Source organism: Lissotriton vulgaris, chromosome 11 (genome assembly GCF_964263255.1).
Source record: "Lissotriton vulgaris chromosome 11, aLisVul1.2, whole genome shotgun sequence".
NCBI classification, from domain to species: domain Eukaryota; kingdom Metazoa; phylum Chordata; class Amphibia; order Caudata; family Salamandridae; genus Lissotriton; species Lissotriton vulgaris.
The window spans coordinates 96,002,539-96,030,407 of record NC_141699.1 but is presented as its reverse complement, the minus strand read 5'-3'; the positions used below and the strand labels follow the sequence as shown (position 1 = coordinate 96,030,407).

Sequence of the window (27,869 nt, the reverse complement as noted above, 5' to 3'; positions counted from 1 at the left end):
TTTGCCTGAAGTAATATCCGAGGAATGTCAGAGGTAACTGAAAAGATGGTGTTGGATGAACGTGAAGCTAAGAGCAGGGATTCTTGGGAGACCACCTCTTTTTATATTTACCTGTATATTCACCAGAGTCATAGCGAAGTAAACATGTATTCAAAGTGAAGAAAGATTAACCATCAACATCTGATTAGTAGAAGTTTACCTTATTGCAAAGTAGAGTGAAGAGATTAAACTCGAAACAATTTCTCAGACCTCATTTTAATAGTGATGCGGGGACAGGCGGTACATGTATCAAAGGTGAACACAGGAGGAGAAAATACATTTTGTAAATAGGGTTTTGGTCCAGTTTCCTGTTGAAGTTAAATAAACAAAGTAAAGCTTTACATTCAAAGGAAATAGTGTGGCCAGTTGTTATTGCTGTGCATCATATATTTGGAAAGAGTGTCTGTATTTGTCTCGCATTAGATGAACATGTAGACTGGCCATAAATAGGTCACCTCTGCCACAATGTGTTATTTCCGGTGTATCGCCCACATACTCTTTAGGAGGTCCCTAAAGATCCATCTCGACTTGCGCTCAGTCATATTGCTGAGAGAGTGACACACCTTCTCATGGCATTCACAATGCAGCACACATATGTTATGTTATGTTATGTTATATTTATTTATATCGTGCATGGCTACCCCAAGAGGGAAGGGTTATGTTCAGATGCTCTGCCTGCAAAGTGCTAAAAGAGATTAAGGAATGTGTTGCAAAAAGCAGAGGTATATTAAAGGACCTTTCAGGTCTGGAACTGTCGTATGTCCCAGTGACATGGATTTACACTGTACATGTAGTACAACATGCAGCTGCTAGACTGGCTTTGAAACTCCCACGTAGGTCATCAGCATCAGAAGCTCTGAAAACTCTTCATTGGCTCCAACTACACAAGAGAATTCTATTCAAACTCTTGGTCATAACCTACAGAGCTACCAGTCAAACTTGACCAGAATATCTTTCTAGGAGATTCACACCACACACCACAGGGAGGACACTTAGATCTACATCTGCTAACCTCCTCAAATTGCCTGGCTTTAAACTTAAAAGCAGGGGAGGGAAGACTGCTACAGTATTAGGTGTAAAAGCTTGAAATCTTATGCCTAACAAACTGAGAACAATGGTATCAGAAAAACAGACCAGGAAAGCTCTAAAGAGCTGGATCTATGGAATAAGTGATTAATCCTGTCTTGCCCTTATCTAGGCCCTAACTCCTCACTAGTTTGCCCGTTATTTGTATAGCGCCAAGGGGCTCCTTTGGGAGCGACAGTTTGGGCTCCTTTGCCACATTTCATTTCATTACTAGATAGTAAAGACTAGGATGGCAGGACTTCCCACCTTGCTGTATGGGTTTGGACGCTGCTAGAAGAGTCAAAGGAAGCTACGTTTGTTTGCCTCAGGAAGTGACTCTGTCCAAGGCAGACACTACCAACGAAGGGCCCTTTAATGGGTGTTATGGGGATGCTAGCTCCTTGAACAACCCATCTATCCAATTAGACATAACTGCACTCCTACCAGACAACGCTACATATTACACCTGGTTATTACAAAGTCTCTTATCTTCAGTATCCCTCTAGAATGCTCTAGTGCTGTCCTGAGAGACGTTGAAGACTCTATCACCATTCCCCCAGGTGCTTCAGACATTGGTCAAGCTCTTCTTTCAGCCCGCTGCGTCTTCACATGAGGAAGCGGAGCTTGGCCTTCATAGCCTCGACCATCTCTGGGCTCAGGGGTTCCCTCTTCATATTTATACAATTCAGGATGGGCTTGTGCGTCTCCTGGAAGAGTTCGGTGCCAACAGCTGCTACCACTCGCCCATGCCAAGCGTCCAGATTTGGGCGGTCTTTGAAGATGTCCACTCCGGCTGCAACAGGCTGCAAGAAAAACAAGAAGGATTCAATTCTGGTTCAAACCGCCCATAATGTGCATGGAACAAACGCAAAATTTGGTGGCGACTGGTGACTTTTCAAAGTAGTAGGGCGCAAAAGTGGGGGTGAGTTAAACTGAATACTGTTAACCTTAGAAATGCCAACAAACAGATGTTATTTTCAGCAATTTAAAAAATGTGTCATTTGGCGTTACTCAAATAACATACAATTGTTATTAATAGTGACAATTTCCTACAAATACCTCACAAAAATGTACCCGCTTGAAATGTGTAGATGTTAGCAGATGTCTGAACATGTTTCTAAAATGATGTCCCTTTCTTTGTAAAAAAAAAAAAAAGTCACACAAGAGACTCTGAATGAAGGCATCCAGACAGGCAAGAGACGGGAGAAGGTGCAATCTAGGCTTAATTTATTCAGAGACATACAAGGCTACAAATACTGTAGTGAATTAAAATACATACTTTTTAGAGATAAAGCTCTTAGGAGTTCGAAGATTAAGCATTTCCTACTTTCCCTTACTTGTTTAGCTTTCTGAGTACATACCATTGCAGTGTCTTCACAGAACGCATGGACCAACATGTAGCTGTGTGCCTTATGAAACCCCAACCCTGTCACAGCTGCGGTCTGAAACGACCAGACACTCCCTCAAATAAATGCAACAGAATTTTTTCTGTTTGTTACTTCATGCCACACTATTTAATATATCACATATGTCTCTTTACACATGCCCTCTCAAACCGCTGACCCCTAGAATCCAGCACTGGTTTCCGCGGTTGCCGAGAGGCGCTTTTACAAGCCTGTGGTCTGTCTACGGGCGTTCAAAGCATCACATGTGTCTGCATCATCATACCTGCTTGGCACACGCGAATAGAATACATCCTGGATCCTGGCACAGTGTTGTGTGTCTGCCTGCACTAAACATATGCCCTTCACTGCTCACCGCCCGTGTGGCACTGGAAGGGCGCATCTCTTTACAGCAGGGAGTGCCTGGCCACAGATAGGCAAGGGGTGGGTGTCTCCAGGAAACAGGATCTCACAGAAAGGCTCTGTCTGCTGACTCAGCACCATTAGCCAATTTGCCGTCATCCCCTTTTCTGTTGCTACTGGGCACGTGAAGGGGGTATTAGGAGCAGTTTATTAACATTTTGAGTGACAAAGACTTTTAGAGTTTGCATTCACCTGTAAATCACCAGGTGTGGGCCGTTCGAGATTAGGTTGTCAAGCATACCGTGGACAAGAAAGCCTGGATATTGTGTGTCACAAACACAGCTCTAAGGAGTGGTGTCCCTTGCACCTTTGACAGAATTACGCATTGTTTGCTATTGCAGACGCACATCCAATCATTCCTTTCACAGTTACAGCTGCTGAGGCAGCTACTGCTGGGCTAACGAGTTCTATTCACTACAGTACACAATTAAAACACAGGCACAAAAAGGGCTCGATTAAAAAGGTGCTTATTTCTGTACACTCGCCCCTAACCCATAACTGAGGAACCTGTATCCTCTCTAGGCCTGTGACCCCCGAGCAGACGCCACCCCTGGGCGCTTCTGTCCCTGAAGAGGTCACACACAGCGCCAATCACCATCTAGGTGCTATTCTTGCAGAGTCTGCCTCAGAGCGCTTGTCGTGCTGTATCACTACTGACTACTAAATGCAGTGCAAAACATCAAAATAATGGCCAGTGCTGTGCACCTCGACTTTATATTCGGCCTAACTAAGGAAAATAATGTAAGGCTCTTTACATTTTATCTGCAGGTGGCATATGCCCCGGCCATAGTATCAGCTTCAATTCGATATTTCTCACCACTATATTCTGTCCATTCGATATTTTGTCCATTCTATATTTTGACTTCGATATTTTGGTAATTCTATATTTTGAATTCGATTTGTTGTCTTGTTACCATTGTCCGCACAGACAAAAACCAGCCCAAGCAACAAAACTCTACCGTAGCAAGGCTCTCAGAACGATCCTGGATTACTGCATCCCCAGGGACATCCTAAGGATTATGGGGGGCCCTCTTCAGGACAACTTTGAATTTATGATCCAATTTCAGCTTGCTCATGCCCAGTTGGTCTGGCCCCTGACAGTGCACAGGCACGTTTATCCAAATTCTAAATGTGTTTACATCTAATATTCAGGGATAGTGGTGTGTGTTTTCAATATTGAAGCACAGCATTTGTGTACTAATATTACTACAAATAGTCTCTGTGACACTCTCCCATTTCTCATATGTGAGGTCCCGTTTTGATCTAAAAAAAAAACTTTTTGTAAGGATGTTGCATAAATCACAAACATAACATTTCTCTGTAAAATGCCTGTAATAGACTCCAAACCCTCTTTAAAAATAAGGAAACATTGCATTTAAAACTATCTGTTTAAGAATTATTTACCGTAATCAGGGCAAGACTCTGCACAATAGAGCTGACTCTATCAGGTTGGGACCCTGGGCGAGAGCCCACTTTGCCCATGCCTTAAAACATCTCTGTGTCTAACAATATGAGTTGAGTGTCCAGACTTCACAAAGGCTCCAGTGGAACTTTTGAATTGTAAGTATTTCACTCCAAACTTCTGGAAGTTGGGAGTGAAAAAAAGTAATTCTTGTTCTTGATGAGTGTTGTCAAGGGGGCCAAAATACAGTTTTCATCCATAGGCAGTAGTTTTTCTGCAATCCCTACTTTCATGGTTGCTGATAATTTACACAGAAGATGTAACTTTCACCAGAAGACCGCTCATGAGAACGGGCGTTAAGGGTAGGGCAGCATTTGAGATGTACACGTGGATCTCAGCGACCTGGACGTACCACTAGGACAATGCAGACAGAGGCTTTTGTAGACACCATTCTTTCAGTTATTCCCTACTTCATCTTTTTAGCTTCAAAATAGGATGTAAACAGGTTAATAAGTCACTTATCCAAAGAGCTACTAGTCCCTTTTCGAGGGTTTAAATAATAAAACCCACCTCGTTTCCCTCTCACCTGCATGAGCTCCACGATGGCCATTAGGTCAGCCATGGAGATCTCGTCCCCAACGATGAAGGGCTTGTCCTGCAGGAACTTCTCCTCAAACTGATCCAGGATGGTGTGCAGATCCTTCAAGGCAGCTTCCATCTTCTCAGGGTCAGTTTCTTTACCCAAGAGGACAGGCATCATGGCCTGCAGAAAGAACAGAGCATCAGTGCTTTGGTAACTTCATCTGCTGGAGAGGGGAGTTCATCTGCTGAGAAGGTGGAAAGATGTATTATTGCCTTATTTATTCCTCTTGAGACAGAAAATAAAAAAGTGTGGGCAAAGAGCAGGATGAGATTGCTGATGAGGGAGGGCGGCAAAGGCCCTCTGCCGCTCAGAAATGCAGGCTATACATGTCTACTGCAAAGGAAGGGTGGCTACAAGTTTGCTGAGGAGAATCGAGACTATCACCTATCGTTTCAGAGAACCCACTGCTGCAGAGGAAGAAAGGCTACCGCCCTCTGCTGCAGAGGAAAGAAGGCTACCACCCTCTGCTGCAGAGGAAGGAAGGCTACCACCCTCTGCTGCAGAGGAAAGAAGGCTACCACCCTCTGATGCAGAGGAAAGAAGGCTCCCTCCCTCTGCTGCAGAGGAAAGAAGGCTACCACCCTCTGCTGCAGAGGAAGGAAGGCTACCATCCTCTGCTGCAGAGGAAAGAAGGCTACCACCCTCTGCTGCAGAGGAAAGAAGGCTACCACCCTCTGATGCAGAGGAAAGAAGGCTACTATCCTCTGCTGCAGAGGAAAGAAGGCTAGTACCCTCTGCTGCAGAGGAAGGAAGGCTACCATCCTCTGCTGCAGAGGAAAGAAGGCTACCACCCTCTGCTGCAGAGGAAGGAAGGCTACCATCCTCTGCTGCAGAGGAAAGAAGGCTACCACCCTCTGCTGCAGAGGAAGGAAGGCTACCACCTTCTGCTGCAGAAGAAAGAAGGCTACCACCTTCTCCTGCAGTGGAAGGAGGGTTGGAACCCTTGGCTAGAGAAGAAGTGAGGCTTCCACCTACTGATGCCGGAAATGGGTGGCTATCACCCTCTGCTGTAGAGGATGAGAAGCTAGCACCTCCTTCTGCTGCTAAGAAATGGAGGCTAGGACACACTGCTGTACCAAGAAGGGGAGACTACAACACAGTTGTGCAGATGAACAAAGGATATCAAGTACCGCTGCTGCTAAGGAAAGGAAGCTACACCCCATCGCTAGCAAGGAAGGGAGGCCACAATGTACTGCTGCCACGAATAGGAGGCTACCATCACAACTGCAGAAGAAGGAAGGACACCATCCATCACAGCAGAGGAAGGATGCTGCCAACCATTGTTGCTTAGAAACAGAGAAGGCCCACTGTACTGTTGCTGGTGGTAGGGGGGAAATACACCATACAGCAGAGAAAGGGAGGGTGCAACCTATTCCAGCTGATGATGGAGGCAAATGACCAATTGGTGGTTTGAATGAAAGGCTACAATGCATTCTTAATAAGAAATTGATATTCTAAGTTACCCTTGCAGAGGAATGAAATACTTTCTTGCAAGTAAAGAGATCTTTAGAGGAGAAACTTAGGGGAAGAATCTGATTGTCTACACATTTCTACTAGTCTTTAGACAGTCGCTAGGCTTCAAGAATAAAATATACAGAAGTGCTGTGGATTGTCAAAGCTGTAGTCTAGCCAGTAGAGAGAATGAGCTGCCCAAACTGAAAGATTACAGTGATAGTCATATCTGGCCCAAGGACTGGTGCACTTCAACCTTGGGTAAACACTAGCTCTGTCCACAAGTGTCTACCATGATAGGAGTTTCCAGATGCACATTTTCAATAGCACTTCTGAGCTACAGTAGTTAGGCACCCAGTGCTTCACCATACACTGCTGGCACTCTCAGTTCTTGTCTACAGGATCCCCTAATGGAATCCACAACGCAGAGAATGAAATACTTCTGAGCATCCTAAGGCCATGCTCTGAGATCACATTCCACCATATACCTTTTCATGCACAAAAGCCACTCCTTTTACTGGGGCAGTTTGAATCCTTTGCTTGTTTTGGCATTGCCACAGCCTTGCAATGTCTAATGGAAAGAGCTGTAAGATGGCATGTTTGCATCAATTAAAACATTCATTAAGCAGACACCCATGATAGTGGGTACCCATAGCCAACCACACGCCTATCTTCCTTTCCCTTCGAGGCTCTCTAAGAAGTGCATTGTCTCTGCTGCACTTCTGTATGAAGCAGAGATATAACAAGGCACTCTATGAATGAGAGGGCTATAGTTCATGTACTCAGAGGCATCTGAGGACTTCCTACCTCCAAATAGCCTGCAGATGCTGCTGTGGTTCTCCACACTGGCCTCCTTAATACAGGGTGAGGAGAAAAGGAGCTAAATATAAACCCTACTTTGAACACAATGAAGCATGAACCTGTTGCTGTGAGGAGACATGTTTCAGAAAAAGGAGTTGGAGAACAGCAACGTCAGATCAGCTCCAGGACACCTCAGGGTAACAGAGCGCTTTAAAAATCCCTGTATCATAACATAACATCACAAAGGTTTAAGAAGACTTGAAATAACTATGTACCACGTTTAAAAGATTCTTTTCAGAAGAGCTCTCCAGACAGTAGTGTGGGCTGGAGGTGGTCTCAGTGACCAAATGCAAAGATTACCATACAACCCCCTCTTCTGCTGTACTTTAGAGTCCTTATTGCATCAGGGCTCAAGGTAGCCAGGGCCCAAAGCCAATGCTAATTGTCACCTGGCAAACCTTTCTCATCACCCAAGTCATGGAGGCACCATACCACACAAGTGTGTCCCATTGACCAACACCCTCTGTTGCTTACCTTGTAACAGAAGACCCTGGAGCTATGCATTCTCAAAGAGTTGTGCTGCCAGGACAGATACTCGTCCACACGAGCCCGCTTCTCCAGGTCTGCTGGATACCAGTGGTCCGGGGTGTCAAACTTGCGGGAGAGATAGAGAAGGATGGCAATGCTGCAAGGTGATTGCAAAGGGAAGTTAGATCCAAGGTGGACAAACACACATGGCTGTAATATCCCACATTCAAAAGTCACAACATAGCAGCAGTAGAGCTGGACATTATTAACCATAGCGAAAACACATGCTGGAGCTCTGACGAGGAGTAGTATGGAGATCCCTGCCTATGTCAAGATGGATAACCATTCATTTGAACTATTCTTTTGGCAAATTAGGACTAATGTAATGTCAATTTTAGACTCACCCTCTGTCCTGATTTCATTCAGTTAGAGTTAGGGGAAGTCTTTTTTCATAGATTTTATAAATAGTTTATAATGCACAATACATTAAAGTGGTGTCGTATTTACAGGCCATACATACAGACTATATATTTATTTGTAATGCGTACATAGCAGAGGGCAAGATGCATGGGATTCCCAGTAATATATCTGAATTTCATCATTCCACATATACATGTGAGCATGCTGATGATATCTTATTGACCACTCTACATAGATAATGTGCCATGGGTCTGTGCTGTGCAGGACAACCCTTGGTGTCAGCGTCCCGCATCCCAGTAAGTCTGATCGAGATCAGCCCGCATCATTTCATTATAGACCCCCACGGTTCCATCGCTAGCACTGACCATCTCATTAGACTTCATGGTCGATGGTTTTGTGTCTGGCCATGGTAGTCTATCTGTTTTTGATAGATTGTCTCAAAGGCAACCCCAGATGTCTTTTGGGCGGGGTGAGCGTGGGAGGGGAATTGCATCTACATCAATGTTATCATCACAGTACACTAGGATGCAAAACCAGTTTTTGGATCACTTCCCAAAATAATATCTACCCTGCACTTGACCAAGAAGAATGCAATGGCAAGATAGGTCATCTCAATATGGTGGAACTTCTCTTACATGTCCTAGCAGAACCATAAGTGGGGAAGGGGTGAAAGATCCGTTTATCATCTTAGACCATGACAAAGATTTCATGAAAATTGTTACCTGGCCTAGGACATGTTCTGGGAGGTGTATTTCTGGCCACTAGGTACTGAAATCAGGAATATTTTGGATCAACATCTATGCCAAATAACTTTAGTTCCAGTGGAGTATTGTACAGCCTGTGGGTGTATCTAAGGCAGATGTCTGTGTTTGTGTCTAAGGGAGATTATCTTGATTTGCACACAGCAGTATGTCCTTTTTGCATCTATTAGTGGAACATCTAGGTCCCTGTTCCATTGTTGCCTGGTGCCCTTTTCAACATTAGTTTTATATAGTGCAAACTCAACCTGAAGGTATCAGAGCGCTTTTCATGAGCACCTGTTGCGTTACAGATGGAAACATTCATTTTTTTAGACATAGGGAGATTCAGAGATTTGCCTAGAATCGGAGGATGTTGAGTGTCCCTGCCGAGACTCGAACCTAGTTCCCCCCCACCCGCTTCGAGGTCCAATGCTCTATCGATTAGGCCACAGCCTCTCTCTAATTACAGTGCATGCATAACTCTTATATATAGAGACTGAAAGAAGTAAACGTATGCCTCTCTTAAGTATTTATAAAGTAAAAAGCTGTGTGCCTGTGTTTCCCCTCTATTGCATTTGCATTTAGGTGTGAGGCTCCAGACAGCTCCTAGCAAGGACACTCAAATAAAAAGAGGCCTAATGGCCTCTTAAAATCTGCCTTTGTTTTCGGCCCAACTGGAATTAAATCCCCCTTGCACGTTGCTGCTCAGAACGATATCAAACAACGTGCAGGTGCTGCTGAATGGGTCCCGGTGTCTGGAAATTATACCTGGACAAGTTCAAAATATTTCTCTGGGGCCCAACTTCTTGACAGCTTCCACCCTGTGAAAAGAGTGGGTACCCACGTGTACCCTCGACTTGTGCCCTGGGGCTACTGACACTTATCTTTGGGGACCAGCACTTTTCCTCCTCAGGCATTTACCGAGTGCAAGAGAGGGAAAAGCACACAAAGAGGAAAGACAGAGTTGAAAAAAGATCGGGAAAACCTTTAGAAAGGAAGGCAGCAGGAAACTGCAAAAGTGAGATAAAGGGGCAGGAGTGTCTAGAAGTGGATTGATGTGGACTTTGGCTACGCCACCTTGGTATTTGGTGCGCCTGTGTCGCTATAGGCTGCTGACTAGAGCTTTGGGCACCAGCACTTATTCTTCTGCAAATTAAGCATTGAGTTGAGAGTATAGGAATGTATCTCGTTGGGATGCATCAACCATTTTTTTAATTGTGTGAGCGTCACCATTAACATGAAGGCTCCCCATTATTGTCAGTCCCAACCTTACAAGTTATTGTTGTGCCTTTTACTTTGACGTGATCGCTGGTCTGCGATTGTTTATGAGTGGTAGTTCCAGTGCATAGAGGAGGTGTTTGAAGCTGTTATGCGTGAATTAATGGAAAATGAAAACTGAGAAACCACATTGAAGGAAACCAAATCATGGAAAAACAATATAAAGGAAAGACAATTTCAAGGAAATACAAGACAATCGGAAATTAAAGGGAATAGTTTAAAGGAATTATAATTTCAAGGAAAAATACAAAATGACATTAAACGTGAGTGGAGTTTAGGACTACTGTGGGGTTTTTGGGTCCATGGATGGGTAATGTTTAGGTTGATGAGGGGCTTTTAGGGGTCAGGAATAATTGGATGTTGGGCTTAGAAAAGGGTTTTAGTGTTCAGGGATGGATAGAGTGTAAGGGTGGTGAGGTTTTTTTTTAGGATTCACGAATGAGTGGTGTTTAAGTGAGTGAGTTGTTTTTAGGTTTCTGGGACGGGTGAAGTGCAAGGGTGTTGAGGGGTTTTAGAGTTCATTGGTGGACCGAGTTTAGGACTGGTGAAAGTTTTGAAGGTTGATTTATGGGTAGCGGCTGGGATGGTGTAGAGTTTTTAGTGTTCCGGATGGGGTGGAGTTTTGGGTTGTGAAGGGTTTTAAGGATTTAAGGATGGGTGTAGTTTAGATACAGAAAGGGTTTTTTAGGGTTCTGGAATGTAGTTTAAGGTGACAAGGAGTTCTTATGGGTCATTGATGGCTGGTGCTTATAGGTGGTGACGGTTTTTTAGGGTTCGGGGATAGGTGGAGTTTGTGTGTGCTGAGGTGTTTTAGGGGGTATGGGAAAGGCATAGAAAGGGTTTTTAGGTTCACTAATGCGTGGAATTAGGGGCAGTGAGTGATTTTATGGTTCAGGGATGGTGTATTTTCGGGGTAGAAAGGGCTTTTAGGCTGCAGGGATATGTGCAATTTAGGTGTGGGGATGGTGTTAGGGGACAGGAATTCATGAAATTTAGGGGTTGTGAGGGGTCAGTGATGGATGGTGTTTATGGGTGGTGATCGGTCAGAAAATTAAAGGATCAAAAGTAATTGTTTGACAAGATATAAATATGAAATAACGTCCCCTGAAGTAAAGCGCTGAAATAAAACTGTTTCTGAAAGTAAGACCTGCAACCATTGCATTTACACTTAAAAAATAAGCATTCAAAAGCCAAATTTGATAAAAAAGACATTCTAATACCCCGATTATAGTTCATTGCAAAATGCCAATAAAAATGTTATTAAAAAAAAGACATTCTATGAATTGGTTTCTAGGAACAGGGAAAATGCATTTTAGTCTTAAAATTTCCATTAAACAGATTAGATGAAATGTTTTCTCAGTACTGGTATTCCATGAAATCATTTTCCTATGAAATTCCATACAACCCGTGCTCAGCATCAAGCGATGCCATGCCCCTGTAAACCATCATGTTCACCTTTGTTATTGGATTAGTCATTGTCATGTTTAGAGGGCATGGAGAGACCAGTAGAAATGGAGAAATGTAGAATTAAGCTGAGGTGATGGGTCTGTGGTGGTTCGGTTTGAGCTTTGACTAACCGTTTAGGAATAATTGTTGACGTTTAGAGCTTTAAGCATAATTTGGAATTTTATGTGTAGGGTTGATTTTACCTTAGGAGAGGAGGTGCTGGGTTTAGGCTTAGGTACTTTAGTTAGGGCTGTTGGCTGGGGTTAACCCGGGCTTTTATATTGGATTTAGAGGTTAGCAGAAGATCTATGCTTTAAAACAAGAGTAGATTTAAGGGCTGGGCTTGGCGTGGTGCTTGGAGTATGGTTTAGGAGTTAGCTAGGGATTAGTTTAGGCTTAGCAGTTAGATCAGTTGTTTACGTTAGGTTTAGCGGTTAGGTTTCGTCCTCGGATCAGTTGTTAGGTTTAGTCAGTTGGGTTTATTTTAGCACTTTGGTTTCACGGTTGGAGTTATGTTTAGGGTTAGATACTAGGAGTGGGGTTTAGATGTTGGATTAGTCCTGAACTAAATCAATGTGTCCAAACACACTGTAGAGGAATGGGATCCATATTCACAGCCATCATAGAGAACCCCTCTCTGCAGATGTAAAAGTTTAAATAAGCGCATGTGAAACACCTTTTTAAGATGCAGTGTTCTACTGGAACATTAGGCAATACAGGAGATCTGCGATATTATGACGACTTCATCATTAACAATTTTTTTTTAACACATTTATCCAAGTACCTCATATTATGCATATGTGTATATTGAACAACACCTATTACTTGATCAGTGGGCCATTTATTATCAACAGTGAAAAGATGGACAGCTCACCATACCCTAATGGTGATGCCTTAAGAGATGCAAGACTTTGTCAATTAAAACCCTCACCTCTCTGCCAAATTGAAGTCTCCATCCTTCAGGGCTGGCACAGTCCGCAGCGGATTCACACTCTTGAACTCTGCACTTAAATGTTCCCCTAGAAGTAAAAAAGAGTTTGCTTGAAACAGGTGTAACTAAAGACTACATTGCAAGCCTGAGGACTGTCTGTCTACGGTAGAAACATTGATAAATGGAGTAAAGTAGTATTACATATGTGAGCCAACTTTGGGGTGTAACTGAGGGGTGCAGTAGAACAGCTTATATCACCTACAATTAAATTATTTCTTATACCACATTTTGTCGATAACTTCTACTTGGGTGGGCTCTTGCCGACACAGATGTTTATTTCGATCGCATACCTGTATTTTGAATTCCTAGCCCTCCTGACACTGCTGCTCCCCTGATCACAGACACTCTTCTGTACATAACTGGTACATCATGCACACACTGTGAAAGAGGCCTGCCATTCTTTAGTGCAGTTTGGCACACCACAATGCACAGCCCTCACTGGCAGGGATGGCGGACAACTCTAAATTTGATGAGCAGAGAACCCTTGGAAAAGTGGGAGTAAAGTACTCTACCATTCTAACAGATTTACCTCTGACCATCAAACTCTAAATCAGTCCCTTACATATCATTAACAATGGATGGTAATTATGGCCATTATATTATTGAGTATGTGTTGAATAACACAATCACTTTTGACACCATCTAACATTTTTCAATGGACCTGTAGTGTCTATTGCTAAGGCATCACATGGTGTAGTATTAGGTAGATCTCTCTCTATCATTGATTATTTTCTAGTCTTCAACTTTTGTCACTTTATGAACATTCCACACATTGTTTAGTTTCTCTCTACTTCTGTTTATGTAATTCTGGCAACCAGTAGTCCCCACCTTAGTCTTGCCTTTGTTTTACTAATACCTGAATGGCGCATTTGTACCAAGTCTGTACATTCTTTCTTCAAAATCGTATTTCTTTCTTCTCTAAATATGATTTGGTCTCGTTTTGATAATAACTTATATTTTACCCACTTGAATTTCTGACATTCTTCACTACAATTTTCTTTCCCATGCCACATTCTTTTTAGCTTGTTACACTCCTCTTTGAAGCATAGAGTCTCATGCAACTCCCGTAGTTACTCATCTTTCAGTATAACCTCAACCCCTATTGCACAAAACCTCTATTTCTTCCTCTTGCTGATAATGGTTATTAGGACACTCAAGGTAAATTTTCTACTTAGGTAACCTTGATAGACAGTCTGCGATGAGACTTTTTTTCCTAGGAATATGTCACATCATAGACATATTCCTGTAATGCAACTTTCTACCAACATATTGGAGTCCAATCCTTCTTCCTTGTTCGGTTACTAGTCTAAATTACCTACCCCATATAAAAGCGTTTAGGTTTCTCATTGCCCAAAACACAGCTAATGCTTATTTCTCTATTACCAAGTAATTTTAATTTGCCCCTTTCCAGCATATAGACATAAAAGCTAAAGAGCCTGATTTAGATTTCAGCAGACGGGTTACTCTGTCACAACGACGAAGGATATCCCATCCTCCGAAATATAAATCCCATGATATCCTATTGGATGTAAATTTCGGCGGACTGGATATCCGGCACCATTGTGACCGAGTAGCCCGTCCACTAAGATCTAGATTAGCCCTTAGTTTTTGTCTTGTACAAAAACTGCTCCCAATCTTGTCTAATGTGCATCTGGCATTTAGGTGATTTAATCTCTTGGATTAAAATGCTTTGTATGTTTGGCGCCTTCTCTAAAGCATCTTTAATATCCCAAAAAACTTCTTCACACCTACCATGCTACTTCAATTCTGTTTCTTTGAATACATTTCTCATGTTTCTTGAACTGTTTCCAAAACACATGCATACCTAAAAATCTGACAAACTCATCTTTTTTATTGGGTGAGCGTAACTCATTTATGGTTTTCACTAAACAGTCTTTCTGTTTTTTTTTTCCCCTCACCAGCAAACTTGTATTCTAAGTTATGTTAGCTGCGGTCCTTACCCCCTAATTTTCTCTCTCTCTCTGTGACAATGAAGGGTGTTTGTGCACTGCACCAGGGCCACAGTGCACCAAAGGCATGTAACAATTCAATGTGTAAGATTATGTGAGCTATTAAATGCTACAATTAGTGCTTCTGACTTGATTCCCATTGCAGGTTTCGACTTTCATCTATCCTGTGTTGATGCAATGAATTGATTCAAATACTAAAGTTTTTATCATTCCTTCCAGGGAAATTTTAGTCCCTCCCTTTCTTGGAATAAAACAATATCTTGTTCCTGGGACACCAATAGAACACAGCAGTATCCACCACTAACTTTGCCCCTTTTTCACTTACTGCCCCAGAGCCCAAAGAAAAACACCCAGTTGTCATCATCTTTTTATGACATTTTCTCTTCTTTTCTGCAAACTTTACGAGTGCTTCCAAACAAGGTCTGATGCATGTAGTGAATGCTATAAAAATAGCAATGATAGCATCCCCTCAACAAGTGGGCAGATGTAGTCCAGTGGATAGATTTTAGCTGTGGAAAACTCAACATTTAAATTCCAGCTGTACCATTACCTAAACCTGCTAGTACTAAACAATATAACATAAATGTGGGTATGGACCCAATCATAGTGGCATTTACCTGAGAAGGGTTGTGTCTTCAGAACTACCCCAAAATGGTTGGTGTCTAGTAGGCTGAGTGAAAATTGTGGGACCAAGAAAAATGGATTATAATCCCAGCCTCCCCATGTGGGTGGATTATGAGTTTTTGCCAATCACTTTTTGAATTTACTCCTCTATACTCATATTGTGCCAGCAATGAAAGAACTCATAATCAGGCTGCTATAAATAGGAGATTTAAACAACTGGACTGGACCTCATTGGCTACAACTCTGTGACAGACAACAACACCCAGTCTCATGGTGTGTTTACCAAATAAGCTCAAGCGTGAAAGTTACAGCCCTTGGAGCAAGCACTACTACATTGCAGTTTTAGTTTGGCTAGTTTGCCAAACTCTTTGAATTTGAGAAAATCATATTGGCCTTATGCCTGGGTTTCCTAATTTGCCAATATATGAGAACTGAATACCCCAGAAACTGACTGTGGAGTTGGCTACATTAGCAAGAGTTGCCTGTTACCACTACTTCCCTATTGGTTTCTTCACATCTCCGCGCAGAGGCATGCACCAAAAAACAATTATTTTTCCATCTGCTTGAAATTAAAATTCAAGTTTCTATCATGGTGTTTACACCAAAGAGCATGCTCCAGGGGAGAGCACACGAAAAGATCACTAAGGGGAACAAGGAGAACTGAAGGACAGCACAAAGAAGGGGTTAGCATGGTACAGCATTGGAAGCACTGGAGGCAGGGTTTTAAGTGGGATGCACAAAAAAGGGGTGTGCCCTGTATAATTAAGGGAGTGACTTTAATACGCAATCTAAAGTTCAGAGATTTTGATAGTGGGCTACTCGATTAGTATTTTGTTTCCTCTGTATCCATTCTGTTATTGCTTCCATTCACAGAACACAACAACTGACATACACCTAAAACCAGCCAGACATTTTGGCTTTGTCAGTGGTTGTTAGATATTTAAAGTAAATTAGTAGCGATAATGATTTTGTTATTAATCATTAATATTTAAAATGTTTCAGTCTGGAAATTGTAAAACTGTTAACTAAATTTTACTGCGGCCTGTGAAAGGGGTAGTGATCTTCAGTGTCTCAATCACACCTGTTATGTTCACTCTGTTAGACATTTGCACCCTTTTTATTGCCAAATCTGCATATCTTAAAACCTCATCTTTGTCTTCTTCAGCACCCTCTTTTCATGATCTCCTGAATGCAGTTCCTTGCATCTATTTGACTTCACGCCCCACCCCCAACACACAGAACATCCACTCATCTGTAATGAATGTATTTTCTTTGCTTTCACCGTGTCAATATTTTGATAACTGTGAACCTCCTTTAGACATACATTTGCACTGAATCACAATTGTGACTAGAATACATGACTTTTGCTCTGTGCACTCTGCAAAGAGACCAAGGATTGAATAACCATGTATTTTGAACACTTATATGACCCACTGACAGGCCCTGTGAGAAACTTGCACTGTCCTAAGCTTCCACCCCATAGTGCTCAATTGTGGCTGTAGGAAGCTGGCTCTTTATATAGTATACCAAAAATAGGTAAACTGTGCAAAGCATCTAGGTATTCCCCTATAAGTGGACAGGAACTTACTCGAGCAATACCAAGGTGCTCTTCTAGGGTCAGGGTGGTCAAGCAGCCTTAGGCTTATCAAAGTGTAGTGTTAGGCATCTGCAATACACACACAATCAGTAATTGATGCACCCGACTCAATACGGAGATCCACATAAATTTATACAAATAACTAGTATCTTTATATATGTTTTAGCACCAAGATCATCAAAATCAGGTAAGTACATTTCGAGATAGAAATACTTTTAGGTTTCAAAAGTCAACACGCAGTTTTCGGAGGTGGCGATGCTATCCTATGGAGGGAAAACATATACTGCATACAGATACTTCACAGCAAATTATGGGACCAGAGGTGCTTTTCAGCATCGGGTACCAAATGATATCCTATGGGGAAAACCATGTATTGCATTTGGGCACTTTATTGTGACTTATTGGATCAATCTCCTGAACTTGTATCAGGCAAAGTCCGTGTCACGCCAGCAGGTCACCTCAGGAGGCTCTGGGGCACCCAGGTGCAGGGGTGTGTAACGGCATTGGGTGCCCAATGTGAGTCAAAGGGGATCGGTCCAGTCAGAAAGAGGCTGCAGGTTTGGACTGGGAAACAGATCAGGCTGAACCAGCAAGGTGGCTCAGGTCTCGCGATGCACAGGGACATGGGGACACCTTCAGTCCACTTCCACTCATGCCAGGGGCGGTAGGTACGGAGGTGTATTGAGGCATCAGGTTTTTCACAGGTGAGTCATTCGTGGTCAGGGGGGCTGCATAAAGAGGATGCAGGCAGCGGCATGAGTCCCTTCATTTGCTTGCCATCCCTTCATCTCCCAGTGCCTCCCCCTCTGCCCTCCCACAACACTGCTCGCAGGCCCACAACACCCCTCCAACACCACTTCTGTTTTGCTCATTTTTTGGATTGGTTACTTAACACATAATTTGTGATGCAGTGCCCTTTCCCTGTGTCGTCTACCCCCTGCACAACACTTATTGCCCGCCCCGAGTTCGCTGTATTAAATTCTTGTCATTTTACATTACTCGCTTATTTATAAAGCGCAATTAGCCATGGGCTTGGGTAAATGAAACAATCAGCCCATTATCACAGGATGTTCAGTTGAGAGCAGACTGGAACACAGATCCTCAGCTCAGCAGTCGGCAGGTCTCACCGCTGCGCCATATCCTTTCCCTAGCCATGTTGCAGGGTGCAGTACCATATGTGGCCTAAAGAGGTCCCAAGGGACACCTAGTGACAGCCTGTGGTAATGCACCATCACAACACTGCTTGTTATTATGTGTAGCATGTCTACTGTAGGGCTGCGGAGGGGTGCTGGGGCACCCTCGACGATTGTCCTGTATGTGTTTTGTTTTTCTTTTACTTTATTTACATGGTTGAGGAGTGTGTCTGCGGGTCCCTGTCTTTCCCTATTATGGCCCTGTTTGTTTGTTTTGGGTACTGTGCCTGTTTCTTTGTTTCAGGGGCGTAGCTAGAGCTTGTGGCGCCCGGGGCTATCCCTCAGATTGCCGCCCTGGGGAGGAGGGTGAGGGCTGCTGGGGAAAAAGGACCGAGAAACACGTAGTATCGCCGCTAATAGTTACCTCGATCATGCAAGTTACATGCACATACATGACACGGTCCAAGGCTACACAGTTAAATACACTGGTGACCGGCAGTACAAATGAGAACACACAGACTGCCACCGGCAGGATTTCAGGAAGGGCCTAAAACCATGGTTATTCGATTAACGTCCCTCAGCAGCAGCACTGCCCCCACAGCACAGTGCCTAGATAACCTCACAGGTGATATGTAGCGCTATGCAAATCCTGTTTGTTTGATTGATTGACACCTGATTATCACACATCGTTTGGGCGCTATATTAGTTTTATCAGTAAAACTGTATGTCTGTGCAAGTTAGAAATTACCAGCATTCGCAGGGTTCTATACTTTATGGAAAGTTCTCCGACACCCTACTGTCCAACAGATAGCCATGTTTACGTTTCTGCAGTTGCAGTGCAATGCCTGCAATGTTCAGCTCATGGTTTGTGCATGTGGAGGGGCGCAGCTGGCACCGGAAGTACGGCGAACAACAGCAGGCCGGACATAAAGGAAGCATAGCTGCCAAGGTTTCAGATTGCTAAGTGTGACATTTTTATAATGTCAGTGTAACTATGAGTGACATTTCAACTATGAGTGACACTTTTTTCGCAAGGAAAATCAAGCAATAAAAACAACGGAAACATAAATATCCGAAATTACACCCATTTGAGCACAGAGAAACTGTAAGAAGATTGTTAAACGGCTGCAAAGCACTGGAAATGGAAGGGTACACGCGTAGCTTAGAGGGCACAACCCCTCTGCAGACTGTAATTTATCTCGAAAAAGGCACACTGAGCAATTTGATAAAAATGAATTTGCAGATAACAGCAGGGTGTGCGGTGCCGACCGTTATTTATTCACAACCTGAGGCTGAAATTGTATTGCTAGTCTAAGCAATTATCGCTGAGACACAATAGAGCATGGGGGTGCATGAAAGCCTCAGACAGGGCTTTAAGTGGACCGGGTCTCAAAGGGTCTGAGCACCGGCTGTTTTTTAAAGGGTGCCTCGAAACGGGTCTCTATCGGGCTCTGTTTTGAGCCCTGGCACAGGTGATCCGTTTTTTTTCCCGGACTGCAGTAACAGCAGTTTGCTGTCACTGCAGTCTGGAAAAAAAGTGCCAGGGCCCAAAACAGCCCGATAGAGACCCGTTTCGAGACAGCAGGCACATCGATGTGGCCTGTGAGCCAGCACTCCCATATTGAAGCAGAGGCATTTAAGGCAGGAGACAGCTACAATAAAGCAATTTTTGGCATAACAAAATCGGGTGTCTCCTGCCTGAGAAGGGGCTGCTGTTATGTGCATATTTTACTCACCTCAAATGCGTGGCAAGGTATGTGCAACAGAAACTTGGGCTGATTGAAGCGTGTTAAAGCATGCAAATTACCTACTTTAGATGTTGTGTGTAACATAACAACAAGCACATATGTAAAAACACTTCAGTTCTACTTAGTAGAAACTGAATTTACGCTCCTCCAAAACCCTCCAATTTCCATATTTCCTCTTTATGTGTACCTGTAGCTAAACAGCGACTTTTCTAATCAGCCCAGAATAATGCAACTTCAGCTGATATGACAGTTTCCCAGATCGTCAGGCCTTCGCATAACACAATGTATGGTAGATAGCGCGCACAACCGGCCATGAAGCATATTGGACCTGCAAATCATTCCATTACTCAAATTTGCCCGGGCCTAAAAACTAATTGTGAACAGTGCCAACATGACTGGTGCTACTTTAAAGCGTTTCTTCGGTTCAGATTCGCGCTGTATAAAAGTCAAGTGCAAAATCAAGACAAAAAGAATGTGTTGTCAAAACACGGAAAAGGTTTTTGTATGTCTACGAGAATTGGATAGGAAGTGGGCTTCGACTCACCACGGTAATATCATGTGATTGTGAACTAATGCAAACAATTGTAGGTGTAATGTGTTCACGCTCTGGTCCCCCACCTCACTCCCATCCTTGGAAAGTTCAGGGATTTGCTCCTGCTGGAAACATGGGTATCTGGTTCCCCTACTTCGTAGAGCGGATATACCAGGAACACTACAGCTGTTACTGACACGTCTGCACATAGTATGTATCTAATTATTCTAGTCTGGTCTCTCTGCCTTATTCCTTCTCACTTTCTTCCTTCGTCCATCTTCATACGTCCCATTATTCATTCACTCCCTTCGTCCTTATATTTTCCCCCTTTCTCCCTTCCACTCTTTTTCAGCAGCCTCCTTTCCTCAATGTTTAACCTCTATTGTCCCCTTCCATTCTCACTCCTTTACTCCCGCCCTTATTCACATACTTTCTCTCACAATCTTTTCTCCTTCTGTCCCTCCTGGATTCCAACATTTGATTTGTACTTTTCTTTACACCCCTTCTTTCCCTCTTCGACCCTTGCCCCTCCCCTATTCCTCTTGCCCGATTCCCTTATTTACACAGCCCCCACCCCCTCTCCATGATAGGACAGCCTCCGCCCCTCTCGGCCCTATCCCTTTTCTCTAACCCTTCCTCCCCTCTCTCCTTCTATTTCCCAGTCCCTTTCTTATTTCTCCCCAAATCTTCCCCCTCTAGCCTCCTCTTCTATCTCCCTCCCACTCACACGGTCATTCTTTCCTCACTTCTTTACTAATTCTTTCCCTGTATCTCCACCTTACCCTTCCCTCTCTCACGTCCTCAGTCCTTCCCTTCTTGCCTCCTTCTCTCTTTCTTACTCTCGTTTTCTCACACTTCTGTCTGCAGTCATCATGTCCTCCTTTACGCTCTCCTTTCATTCCCTCTTCATTCCATTGCTCTCCCCTTACATTCTTTTCGTCATTTTCTTTTCCCCCCAATCAGCCCCTCCTGCTTTACTTTTCATTTTCTCCCCTGCCCTTCATTTCTCAACTTCTTACATCACCAACCTTCCACTCACCACTGTCCCAAACCCGTGTCTCATTCCGATCTCCATTTCACGCTCTCCATGCCATTATCTTCGACCCTCTTCAATTATCTCACTCCCCCATCATCTTCCTTGATGCTGCTGGTGCTTTCTTTCTCTCTTCCATGACTTACCATCTCTTGTGCCCCCTCTCTTGCTTCTGCTCGCAGCCTCTCCCTGAAGGCCGCCTATTTCTTTACTTTCTTTTTTATTTAGAGCCCTCTTTGGTGCATCCCATCTTGCCAGTCACCAGTCTTCTGTATTCCTCTATTGATTATTTTATCCCCCAAAGAGCGTGCGCCTCTGCAGACGGCACCGTTTTAAAGATCGTGTATTTCTGCAGCAGCATGGTGTTAATAGAAAGTCGGGTGGCTGGTACTTACTTCAAGTCAGTGCTTTAAATGGGAAAAAATAAGTGCAGGTACTCATTAAAATGACCTAGAGGTGTGGCAAGTGGGCGGGGCTATGGGCGGGGCTAAGGTCAAGTTATGATGATACATATTGACTTCTATACCGGTTGCAGCACATATCAATACACAACAGAAATGCATTTATGTTAACAAAACAGGTTAAATCATTACACAAAGTGAAAGGCAAACAGGGTAATATGTTAAAAATTTCCTTGTTTTGTAATATTTGCAACTTCTTAATGTCATACCGTTATTTGTTGTTGTTTGAGACCATGCTATATATCCTCAAGTGTGCATACACACAAAGAAATAAGCAGAGGTACAGAAAAGCGGCTGAGCTAAGGACTACAGAAGCGCCTTGGCTGTCAGAGACAGCTTCTTCTTGGACAGCCTAGTGCCCACCAGCACTAGCAGCCAATGAGCTTACCTTTCAAGAGTACTGGTACTCTCCTACGTAGTGGCGAAGGGTCAGTATTGCAGTGATAAAAATAAGAAGTACCAGTACTCAGAACCTGTGAGTACCGGCCCATTTAAAGCACTGCTTCAGCCCTTTGCCCTAAGGCCAGGCTCTTCCTATCTCCTTCTGGTTCAGTGTCTTTGCATCCACGTCTACTCTCCTTTCACGATTAACCTCTCATTTCTACCCAGCCTCTAACCTTCTCTCTCTGGATCTGCCCCTCTTACTGCCACCTCTCACTTACTTTCTCCACAAGTCTCTTAAATGTTGTCATTGTTTTTTCCCCCACTTGCCTCCTCTTCTTCCCTCCATGATGTACCCATACCCTAAATTTGCCACCTGGCCTGTGATTTGTTGTCCTGTGTTTCATTGTTTGTGTTGATAGAGCACGCTTAATGTTGAGGCCTGTATTTTGTAAATATTTTTTTCTAGTAAATAAAAGCAGTACAAAACTATTTTCAAGCTGTGAAAGTGTGTGTGTGCATGTGTGTGTGACTGAGTGCACGCAAGCTCCGCCACGCCCTGTAAGTTCTGCAGGGCAGCGTTTTAACCTGAATTTCAGGCACGTGGTTCATCAATAACTAAACCAATTACTTCAAGAAATACAGCAGATTTGAATTTGTATTAAAATACAACTCCTAAGCACCCATTTAAAAACGAAACGAATATCTAGCTGGTATTATCTGAAAAAAATGGTAATTATAACTTAAGCTGTCACCTCACTTTTTTTACAATCTTCCCTCCCCCTTCCTTCTATCTCATCTCAGGTTGTCACCTTGCCGCCTTGTATTTGTAAGGAACGGTTGTGTCTGAAATCGATCACAAAATGAAAACAGCGGCTTCACAGCATTTACTCCTTTGTTCGGCTGGGCCTGGCTGTTGTCGGGTATTAACACGTCTTTCTTTGTCATGCAGATGAAGGGTATCCTTTCTGCGTAAACTCCCTCCCCCTTCTCTCCCTTTCCAAGTTTCACCAATCTATGGGAAAGAAACGAAGAAAGTTGGATTGCAAACATTTCCCGGCCCCGCATGGGCGCCTGTAAAAGAGGGAGTGCAAAGCGCTTAAAGTGCACGGAATGGAAGCGCTTTTCAACAAGACATTTGTCTGCTGGTTCCTGAAGAGGAGGGCGTCAGCTGCTGGGATTTACAGAGAGAGCATCTTGAGTGCTGCAGCGTTCGGTCCCTGCTATTCATTGCTCTTTGGGCAGGGCTGCCTTCACACCTAGGGATTCCTCGCTGTTATCATGTAAATGCAGCCACACAAAGGAAAGCAGCTCCTGTTCGAAAAAAACAAACATACAAAAACCGGCTTACTGACCAGCAGCCCGAGGCCAGGCTATTTCACACACCTAGCAGGGGGGGAGGAGGGGATGGGGTGGGAGTGCTAAGCACTTTCAGCATAATGGTCGTTTCATGCCTAATCAACAGTGCAGGGTCTACCTCGACCCTGTCCTGTTAATCACAGCGTTAAGCAAGCGCTCCCCAACCCCTGCAGGGTGTGGAATTCTAATGAGCGCTACAGAACATTAGCAGCATCTCTGTAAAAGTCCCCTTCTGGTCTGCGAGATCCAAACGCAGAGCGGCATTTGTCCCGCATTGCAGGCGATAACAAACCTTAGCCTCTCATGCCATCAATCACGGTACCGGTACTCTCCGCGACTGGAAAAAAAGTGCCGGTACTGACAGCTCGGAAATTGTGAAGTGCCGGTACTCAGTACCAGTGAGTACCGGCCCATTTAAAGCACTGCTTCAAGTCATTTTGCCACCCGCTTTCTTGGTCCAGGGCTGTCCTCAGAGTCTCGACTGTCCTGGCGGCCGCTGCTGGAACCGCCGGTCACCGACTCCATGATGTGAGCTCAGCTCGCCTTGGTAATGGATGGGTGAGACAGCACAGGACGGCGGCCTTGCAGCTGTGAGCAGGAGGCAGGTGCTTCAAGCTCCATAATAGAGGTGGCGCCCGCAGAGCCAGGCCGAGCCGCTTCCTGCTCCAAAAACCAACTTCCCCGCCTTTGGAAGCAGGACGTGACGTGATGTGACGTCCCCCCACCGTGCCAGACTAACGGGTGTGTCATCATTGCAGGGCCTTAACGTCAGGATTTTATTTAATGCATTCTAAAAAAGCGTGGATTTTACCCGAAGGTGTCAGAGCAGCACTGTACAATAAAAAGGCCGTCGCAATGGGTCACACCAGTGACGCGCTGCCGCCGCCCCCAAAAGAATGCCGCCTGGGGCGGTCCGCCCCCCTCGCCCCCCCCTAGCTACGCGGCTGCTTTGTTTATACACATAATTATCAGCGACAACCTGGGCACCGCTGTAAGTCGCGTGCGGCTGCCCATGCACTGTTTATTTCTTTGAGTCAATTACAGGTGTGGAAGGCTCTTTGCACCCTTTCCTCTGTGGCGACTACTTGTGCGCCATGCTCCGTTTGGGTGCAACTGCTCGGGCACCGCAGTTCTGAGAGTCAAGGTGGCTCGAGAGCAGAGCCATGCTTGTTAGCGGCTGCTCAGGTGCTGCTGGTATGAGAAATTAAGCAGCTCGAGAGCCATGCTGGTTGTAAGCAGCTGCTCGGGTGCCGCACCTCTTCAAGTCAGAGAGCTAATTGGGATAGAAGAAGGTGAAAAGGTGGCTGAAGGGGTGTCACAGGCATTGTCCTTTTGATTTCTGCAGTTCCTAACCGGTTGCAGTTTCCTACGCATGCAGGGGTTGAGGGTTGTTTGAGTGGTTGGTGCTTATTCCCCTTGAGGATTCTGTGAGCTGTGGATTCCAGGGGCCTCATTTATGAGGCTGTGCGTCACTTTTACGCCGCCGGTGCGTCATTTTTTGTGACGCACCAGTGGCGTAAAAATGCGCCTTGTTGCGCCATATTTACAAAGTGACGCATCTAGGTTGATGCTTCACTTTGTAAACCCCTGCGCCACATTATACCTGCGCCAGGTATAATGTATGCAAGGGGGGCGTATTGACGCAAGAAAGGGTCGTAGAAGTGACGCAGTGAAATCTATGAGATTTCACTGCGCCACTTCTAGGTTGCAAATGCGTCAATATCTTACGTTTGCCTCACAGCAGGCGTAAGACTGACGCAGGCCCTTTCACATGGGGCTTGCCCCGTGTGAAAGGACAGATTGCTGGAGTTGCTTCACTTTTGTGACACGCTCCAGCAATGCGTCACTTTTGCGCCATACAGATACGTCAGAAATACTGACGTATCTGTAACTCCTTGCGCAATGATGCATCATACTGTAAATATGACGTATCATTGGTATCGCAAGGAGGGCGCAATGAAAAGTGATGCATCGCTGTTTTCAAGCAGCGATGCGTCACTTTTCATAAATGAGGCCCAAGGTTCATTGGCCTCACATTGTTTAATGAGTTTCCCTCTATTTTCAAAGACTTGAGGTTCCTCCTGTTGTCTGGGACATCAGTATCCTTCTCTTGGTTAGTCCTAGAATATTGGAGTTCGGAGGCTCTGCCTCTGCTCTCTTTCTCTTTTGCCTGCAGTGGCTATGTTTCTGCCTGCTAGTCCTTTCTTTTCCCTTGGTTTTTGTTCAGGCATTGGGAGGAATTTCCCGTCAGGTCCCGTTTTGCCTATATGTGCTCCACTCTGACTGTAGTCCTGGCGCACTGCTGTTCAGCAATCTGGAGGCACACTCATAAAGTGTGTCACGCCTACCCTGGCAGGCTCCTTCAGGGCGTTTGCAAAGGGGGTAGTAGATGCCCTTCACCTTCTGTATCAGAGGCATGCCTCCAGGAGATAATAAAGAAGATGTTGCAGGCTTATAATAAGCATCATTGCAGGAGTTCTTCTCCTTTATCTCCTGCATCTTCAGACGGTTCTGATTGGTCTTTTTCTTCTCCGTCACTTTTTGCTAGGGCAAACCCAGACTACAATGGGTACTCTGGCACCGTCAGTAATTGCTCATTCTAAATCCTCTAGGCAGTGCTGTAGCTGTGTTGTTCTGAAGGTAATTCCTCATTCTCAGTCCTCTAGCTAGTGCTGCAACCTGCTTGTCTGATCCCAGTGGTAATTCCTCATTCTTAGTCCTCTAGCTAGTGCTGCAACCTGCTTGTCTGATCCCAGTGGTAATTCCTCATTCTTGTTCCTCTAAGCAGTGCTGCAGCTGCTTCTCTGGTCCCAGTGGTAAATCCTCATTCTAAGTCCCCTAGACAGGGCTGCTACCTGCTTCTCTGGTTTCATCGGTAATTCCTCGTTCTAAGTCCTCTAGACAGTGCTGCAACTGCTTCTCTGGTCCCAGTGGTAATTCCTCGTTCTAAGTCCTCTAGACAGTGCTGCAGCTGCTTCTCTGGTCTCATCAGTAATTCCTCATTCTAAGTCCTACAGGCAGTGCTGCAGCTGCATCTTTGGTCCTGTCAGTATTTCCTCCTTCTAAGTCCTCTAGACCATGCTGCTATCTCTTTCTCTGGTCCTGTCGGTAATTCCTCATTCTAAGTCCTCTACACAGTGCTGCTACCTGCTTCTCTGGTCTCATCTGTAATTCCTTATTCTAAGTCCTCTAGACAGTGCTACAGCTGCTTCTCTGTTCCCAGTGGTAATTCCTCGTTGTACGTCCTCTGGGCAATGCTGCAGCTGTGTTTCTGTTCATGCTTCCACTACACTCCAAACCAAAACACATTGGTAAATGACATGGAAGCTGTCCAGAAGTGGAAAATCTCGCCGCCTACCTGCCTTGAGCCGTCGGAACTTTCAGAGCCCATCAACCCTTGGCTGCCTGTCCTCCCGCCTCCCGCTGCCCGACTCTCTTGATATCCTGAGTCACGCAGCCGAGTGGAGTGCGGTGCGAGGGGGGATCTTTACAACTACAATCCCCAGCAATCAAAGCGGCGCAGGCCGCGCCATCTGCGCGCCAGGAGGCGCAGAAATAGCGCGTCACCCCGGTCGAGGGGGGGAAGCTGTCCAGAAGTGGAAAATCTCGCCGCCTACCTGCCTTGAGCCGTCGGAACTTTCAGAGCCCATCAACCCTTGGCTGCCTGTCCTCCCGCCTCCCGCTGCCCGACTCTCTTGATATCCTGAGTCACGCAGCCGAGTGGAGTGCGGTGCGAGGGGGGATCTTTACAACTACAATCCCCAGCAATCAAAGCGGCGCAGGCCGCGCCATCTGCGCGCCAGGAGGCGCAGAAATAGCGCGTCACCCCGGTCGAGGGGGGGAAGCTGTCCAGAAGTGGAAAATCTCGCCGCCTACCTGCCTTGAGCCGTCGGAACTTTCAGAGCCCATCAACCCTTGGCTGCCTGTCCTCCCGCCTCCCGCTGCCCGACTCTCTTGATATCCTGAGTCACGCAGCCGAGTGGAGTGCGGTGCGAGGGGGGATCTTTACAACTACAATCCCCAGCAATCAAAGCGGCGCAGGCCGCGCCATCTGCGCGCCAGGAGGCGCAGAAATAGCGCGTCACCCCGGTCGAGGGGGGGAAGCTGTCCAGAAGTGGAAAATCTCGCCGCCTACCTGCCTTGAGCCGTCGGAACTTTCAGAGCCCATCAACCCTTGGCTGCCTGTCCTCCCGCCTCCCGCTGCCCGACTCTCTTGATATCCTGAGTCACGCAGCCGAGTGGAGTGCGGTGCGAGGGGGGATCTTTACAACTACAATCCCCAGCAATCAAAGCGGCGCAGGCCGCGCCATCTGCGCGCCAGGAGGCGCAGAAATAGCGCGTCACCCCGGTCGAGGGGGGGAAGCTGTCCAGAAGTGGAAAATCTCGCCGCCTACCTGCCTTGAGCCGTCGGAACTTTCAGA

General features: G+C 45.1%; 1 protein-coding gene across 1 annotated transcript in view; it reads right to left on the bottom strand.

The window, feature by feature from the left end:
• Positions 1-235: 235 nt before the first annotated feature.
• The window catches only part of LOC147679030 (glutathione S-transferase theta-1-like), a 117,320-nt gene continuing 89,686 nt past the window's right edge, over positions 236-27,869 (bottom strand). Inside the window, exons 2-5 of the mRNA XM_086942762.1 lie at positions 12,551-12,638; positions 7,742-7,892; positions 4,898-5,074; positions 236-1,907 (exon numbers count right to left, since the gene is read on the bottom strand). Coding sequence (XP_086798888.1) covers positions 1,710-1,907; positions 4,898-5,074; positions 7,742-7,892; positions 12,551-12,638 — 614 coding nt within the window. The 3' untranslated portion in view covers positions 236-1,709. The remainder of the gene's footprint in view (positions 1,908-4,897; positions 5,075-7,741; positions 7,893-12,550; positions 12,639-27,869) is intronic.